Source organism: Bison bison, unplaced genomic scaffold (genome assembly GCF_000754665.1).
Source record: "Bison bison bison isolate TAMUID 2011002044 unplaced genomic scaffold, Bison_UMD1.0 scf7180017864123, whole genome shotgun sequence".
NCBI lineage: Eukaryota > Metazoa > Chordata > Mammalia > Artiodactyla > Bovidae > Bison > Bison bison.
This window is the reverse complement of record NW_011494695.1, coordinates 209,104-216,132: the sequence shown is the minus strand read 5'-3', so window position 1 is coordinate 216,132 and position 7,029 is coordinate 209,104. Positions and strand designations below refer to the sequence as shown.

General features: G+C 37.0%; 1 protein-coding gene across 1 annotated transcript in view; it reads right to left on the bottom strand.

Annotated features, from left to right (window-relative positions):
- The window catches only part of PBK (PDZ binding kinase), a 32,789-nt gene that overhangs the window by 7,108 nt on the left and 18,652 nt on the right, over nucleotides 1–7,029 (bottom strand). The window contains exons 5-6 of the mRNA XM_010839593.1: nucleotides 4,627–4,796; nucleotides 2,623–2,752 (exon numbers count right to left, since the gene is read on the bottom strand). Coding sequence (XP_010837895.1) covers nucleotides 2,623–2,752; nucleotides 4,627–4,796 — 300 coding nt within the window. The remainder of the gene's footprint in view (nucleotides 1–2,622; nucleotides 2,753–4,626; nucleotides 4,797–7,029) is intronic.

The window sequence follows — 7,029 nt, the reverse complement described above, 5'->3', positions numbered from 1 at the left end:
TCCAAAGAAATCCCAGGGCTGATCTCCTTCAGAATGGACTGGTTGGATCTCCTTGCAGTCCAAGGAACTCTCAAGACTCTTCTCCCACCGCAGTTCAAAAGCATCAATTCTTCGGTGCTCAGCCTTCTTCACAGTCCAACTCTCACATCCATACATGACCACAGGAAAAACCATAGCCTTGACTAGATGGACCTTTGTTAGCCTTTAGCCTATTCCTACTTTTGTAACTTGAGGTTTTCTTTTGTAACCTAACTAGTCAATTTTAATAAATATTCTAATGCATAGAAAATGAACTTACTATTTACTCAGACCTGCTACATCTTAGTTTGTCTATTAGATCTATTAATGATTGAGACAATTATGCTAAAATCTTATTTTTATTCTTTTTGACAATTTCTCCTTTTATTTGCTGAAGTTATAACCTTGTACCAGTTATTTGGCCTAAGGGTTCATCCAGTTCTACCTTTATTGATTACAGACATTATTAGGAAGTCAATCTGTTTATCTTGGTGTTTTCCTTCAATTCAACTTATAGACTTTAACTGGAAATTAAGATGTACGTAAGTTCTAAACAGTATTAGCCTCCCCTATACCTTATATTTTGGAGACGGGAACAGCAATACACTCCAGTATTCTTGCCTGGAGAATCCCATGGACAGAGGAGACTGTCAGGCTATGGTCCATGGGGTCGCAAAGAGTCAGACATGACTGAGCGACTAACACACACACACACCCCTTATATTTATATAAAGAGGCAAACTTAAATGTTATTTATTAAATAATATGTTGAAAGCAGTGGTTTTCTTTGAGGCTTCTGGATTTTGGCTCTGTTCCTCATCAAGAACATATCTTAAATTCCCTACAGTTTCTCTAGCAAGCAGTGCTAAGAAAGTTGTACAGCTCTATGTAAATCAATGAAATTAGAACACACCCCCTCACCAACCACAAAACTCAAAATGCCTTAAAGACTTAACATAAGACACCATAAAACTCTTAGAAAAGATCATAGGCAAAACGTTCTCTGACATAAATCATATCTATGTTTTCTTAGGTCAGTCTCCCAAGGTGATAAAAATAAAAATAAACAAATGGGACCTAATCAAAATTACAAGCTTTCCACAGCAAAAATCATAAGCAAAATGAAAGACAACCCACAGGATGGAAGAAAATATTTGCAAACAATGCAACTCAAGGGATTGATTTCCAAAACACACACACAGCTCATACAACTCAACAATAACAAAAACAAACCCAATAGAAAAATGATCAGAAGACCTAAACAGACCAACATTTCTCCAAATCAATACAAGTGGCCAACAGACACGTGGAAAGATGATGGACAGCACTATTAGAGAAATGAAAATCAAAGCTACAATGAGGTTCCACCTTCACACGGGTTCAGGGTGGCCATTATTAAAATGCCTACAAATAACAGATGCCAGAGAGGACGTGGAAAAAAGGGAACCCTCCTACACTTTTGGTGGGAATGTAAGATGGTATAGTCACTGTGGAAAACAGTATGGGGGTTTCTCAGGAAAACTAAAAATATGATCCCGTAATCCCAGTCCTGAGCATATATATCCAGACCAAAATAGAATTCAAAGAGACACATACACCACCATGCTCACAGCAGCACTGTTCACAAAAGCCATGATACGGAAATAACCTAAATGACCACTGACAGACGAATGGATAAGAAGACATGGTACATATATGCAATGGAATACTACTCAGTCACAAAACAGAAAGAAATAATGCCATCTGTAGCAACATGGACGCAACTAGAGATTATCAAGCTGAGTGAAGTAAGAGAAAAAGACAAATATCATGATAACGCTTATATGTGGAATCTAAAATATGAGGCAAATGTACCTACCTATGAAACAAAATCATTGGTATAGAAGACACTAGTGGTTGCCAAGGGGGAGGGGGTTGGGGAAGGGATGGAGTGGGACATTGGGGTTAGCCACATAACATTTTATATATAGAATGGATAAACAACAAGGTCCTATTGTACAGCAGAGAACTGTATTCAATATCCTTAGATAAACCATAATACAAAAGAATATTTTAAAAAAGAATGTAGTAAAAAATAAAAAAAGAAGAAGAAGAAAGAACATATTTAAATTCCCTGAGAAGAGAATGGTTAGTATTCACAATAAAAGAGAAGAATGAGGTAGGCTGGGCCAAGGGGCAAAACGCAGAAGACTGGCCTTAGTTAGAAATCCTCTTTCCTGCTCCCATTCCACTTTCTTCTAGCAGTTTCCCAAATCTTGTCATTATGCTGATGCTAAATCAATTTCTTTATAAAACCTTATAAAAATTGTATTTTCTACTCCCAGATCTTTTACTACTTAAAAATCCCAAAGCAGGTTAGAGACACTTCTCCACGTTTCTTCAATTAAAATATATACTAATGAGAAACCAATAATTTATATTGTGTATGTAGCAAGGGAAGGGGCTGGAGGCTGAGTAGAACAGAGATAGGAAAGGATATTTTTTATTATACACTTTTTATTAATAGTTTTTGATTTTTGAAGAATGTGAATTTGTTATTTTTAAATATGTAATAGAAACTTAAAAACTGTACAGAAACCATTTAAAAATTAGAATTCTGCTTACCAGTCATATTTTCATCCAATGGAAGAGAGACTCCTACATCACAGATTTTAATTGTTTCAAAATCGCCTTTAATAACAACATTTGAAGACTTTATATCTCCATGGAGCAGTTTCTTATCTTGGTGCAGATACTAAAATAGTGAAAAATTTAAAATATCTGAGAAAAAATAGAAACTAATAAAAAAGTATATAACTTTCAAACAAAACAACAACCTGAACTCCCTGCCTAACATGCAGACTTGTGTCTATCATTTCAAACTATTTGATGCTAGAGAAGGAACCATCCCACGCTATCTCTTAGTCTACCATACTGACCAGAAATCTGAAAGATTCTTTGGAAATTGATGTCTATGTATAGATAAGCCAACTTTTAATTTTCCAACCAACCTCACATACTTATACATCAAAGATGATACTGCAGATTTCAAAATATACTACAATTTTATAAAATGGACAATTATTTTAGAAATAATTTTTTAAACTTCACAATGACACAGTTATCTCAAACAAATTGTTGAGATAACACTACACATACTTCACAAGGAAAAGAGGAAGCAGTAATGTAATCTAAGGCTATATTTTAACCCTTTCTTAGAAATGACAAGTGATAATATTCATCCATAATCAAAAACGTCCTACAAAAGTTATTTTTTCATTCATCAGCATTTAGGCATCTATACTCTATGACCTGGGCCTGCAAAAGATGCAGAAACAATTCTTGGTATTGAACTTGGAACACTTACTGTGCTTATTTAAATATTGTTAACCATAAATTGAATATGCTCAAATATATTTATAATGTAATTTATTAATTCCATTATATATACACAATTAAAACAATTAAATGATTCAAATTATTAGCTTATCCAACCTATTTAAAATGTTTTTCTATAAAATATTAAAATATATATTTAGAAATAGTGCCTTTTTCCAGTTTTACATTTCATGAATCAATTTTATTTGAACTCAACATGCAATTCTTGACATCACTACATTACATAATCTGTTTTTCTGAGTCATCCAACAATTTTCTGGAGCCATGATTACTTAAGTTATTCAGGATACAGAATTTTTATCTCTAACAGTATGTCTAATTCAAAGATACAATAGTTTATTTGTATAACCCTGAGAGGATTTTTTTCATTTGACTATAGATGTATATTCACAATGTCTAATAACATCCCACAAAGAAATCTTTGAAAGGCTTGTTTACAGCAACAGAGGGTTAGAATACACCCCCAGGAATAATGACTAAACAACAGTCCAATTAACTAAATCTAACATGCAATCTCTATAAGCAAAACTTCCTGACTTGGATTATTTCAGGCCATGTGAAGGTGTGAAGGCCTCTAACAATACTTTGTTGATCAAAACAGTACATTCTTCAATATGAAAGATTCTATAAAGATTTAAGGCAACTCCCTCTCTTGGGAAAAAAAAATTCACCTTGTAACTAGGTATATTAGTATCTGTTCATCAGTAGATGAACAGACACAGACACAGACATAGACACACACACACACACACACACACAATGGAGTATTACTCAGCCATTAAAAATAATGAAACAATGTCATTTCCAACAACATGGATGGACTTAGTCATACTAAGTCAGAAAGACAAATACCATATGATGTCACTTATATGTGGAATATAAAATACACAAATGAACTTATTTACAAAGCAGAAACAGACTCAGTTATAGAGAACAGACTTGTGGTTGTCAAGGGGGAGGCTGGGTGAGAAAGGGAAAGATTGGGAGTTTGGGGTTACAAATGCAAACTACCATATATAGGATGGATATACAACAACGTCCTACTGTAAAGAACAGGGGATTATATTTAACATCCTGTGATAAACCCCAATGGAAAAGAATATGAAAAAGGAGATATATGTATAATTGAGTCACTTTGCTGTACAGCAGAAATTAAACACAACATTGTAAATAAAGTATTTATTTTTTTAGGTTCCACAAAACTCATTCAAAACATAATAGCATAGTTACCTTTAACCCTCTTGCCATGTTCAAAGCAACTTTTAAAATTATGGCTGCTGGAAAAGGATCTCGGCTATCTTTATTTCGTTCTTCTATTAAGTCATTCAGAGACTTTTCACCTCCATACTCCATAGCAAGACACAGACTGCCATCGCTAGCTTTAGTGAAAGCACGGTAACCTTAAAGAAAATACGTCATTTTCTTACTGGAGTAGGGAAGAACAAAAGTATTTCATTCTTTTACAATAATGTGACTGAAAACAGATCTGGATCAACACTGTCAAACACAAAATGAAACAGCTAGTGCTTACAAAACTTATTTAGTAGATCTAATTTTAAATGTCTTCAGTGTTGGCCAACAGTATCACAAATTGAAATGTTTTTATACTCTGCTGCTGCTGCTGCCAAGTCGTTTCAGTCGTGTCCAACTCTGTGCGACCCCATAGACGGCAGCCCACCAGGCTCCCCTGTCCCTGGGATTCTCAGGCAAGAACACTGGAGTGGGTTGCTATTTCCTTCTCCAATGCATGGAAATGAAAAGTGAAAGTGAAGTTGCTCAGTCGTATCTGACTCTTAGCAACCCCATGGACTTCAGCCCACCAGGCTCCTCTGTCCATGGGATTTTCCAGGCAAGAGTACTGGAGTCGGGTGCCAAAGCCTTCTCCGTTTTATACTCTATGCCTTCCTAAATATAATGGTTTCACCAGACTTACTTACATTAAAAATGAAAAAAGGAGATTACACAAATGAAGACTTTACATTCCTGAATTCTCCATGGTACCAATAGCATAATGACTGTATCTATTCCTATGAAGTTTTAAATATATACTTCAGTTCAGTTGCTCAGTAGTGTCAGATTCTTTGAGACCCATGGACTGTAGCAAGCCAGGCCTCCCTGTCCATCACCAACTCCCAGAGTTTACTCAAACTCATGTCCATTGAGTCAGTGATGTTATCCAACCATCTCATCCTCTGTTATCCCTTTCTCCTCCTACCTTCAATCTTTCCCAGCATCAGGGTCTTTTCAAATGAGTCAGTTCTTCACATCAGGTAGCCAAAGTATTAGAGTTTCAGCTTCAACATCAGTCCTTCCAATGAATATTCAGGACTGATTTCCTTTAGGATGGACTGGTTGGATCTCCTTGCAGTCCAAGGGACTCTCAAGAGTCTTCTCCAACACCACAGTTCAAAAGCATCAATTCTTCGGCACTCAGCTTTCTTTATGGTCCAACTCTCACATACATGACTACTGGAAAAACCATAACTTTGACTAGACGGACCTCGTTGGCAAAGTAATGTCTCTACTTTTTAATATGCTGTATAGGTTGATCATAACTTTTCTTCCAAGGAGCAGGCGTCTTTTAATTTCATGGCTGCAGTCACTATCTGCAGTGATTTTGGAGCCCCAAAAAATAAAGTCTGTCACTGTTTCCCCATCTATTTGCCATGAACTGATGGGACTGGAGTACATCATGAGAAATGCTGGGCTGGAAGAAGCACAAGCTGGAATCAAGACTGATGGGAGAAATATCAATAACCTCAGATATGCAGATGACACCACCCTTATGGCAGAAAGTGAAGAGGAACTAAGAAGCCTCTTGATGAAAGTGAAAGAGGAGAGTGAAAAAGTTGGCTTAAAGCTCAACATTCAGAAAACGAAGATCATGGCATCTGGTCCCATCACTTCATGGGAAATAGATGGGGAAACAGTGGAAACAGTGTCAGACTTTCTTTATGCGGGCTCCAAAATCACTGCAGATGGTGATTGCAGCCATGAAATTAAAAGATGCTTACTCCTTGGAAGGAAAGTTATGACCAACCTAGATAGCATATTCAAAAGCAGAGGACGTTACTTTGCCGACAAAGGTCCGTCTAGTCAAGGCTATGGTTTTTCCAGCGGTCATGTATGGATGTGAGAGTTGAACTGTGAAGAAAGCTGAGAGCCAAAGAATTGATGCTTTTGAACTATGGTGTTGGAGAAGACTCTTGAGAGTCCCTTGGACTTCAAAGAGATCCAACCAGTCCATTCTGAAGGAGATCAGCCCTGGGTGTTCTTTGGAAGGACTGATGCTAAAGCTGAAACTCCAGTACTTTGGCCACCTCATGCGAAGAGTTGACTCATTGGAAAAGACTCTGATGCTGGGAGGGATTGGGGGCAGGAGGAGAAGGGGACGACAGAGGATGAGATGGCTGGATAGCATAACCGACTCAATGGACATGAGTTTGGGTGAACTCCGGGAGTTGGTGATGGACAGGGAAGCCTGGCGCACTGCAATTCATGGAGTCGCAAAGAGTCGGACTTGACTGAGTGACTGAACTGAACTGAACTGATGGGACTGGATGCCATGATCTTAGTTTTCTGAATATTGAGTTTTAAGCCAACTTTTTCACTCTCCTCTTTCATCAAGAGGCT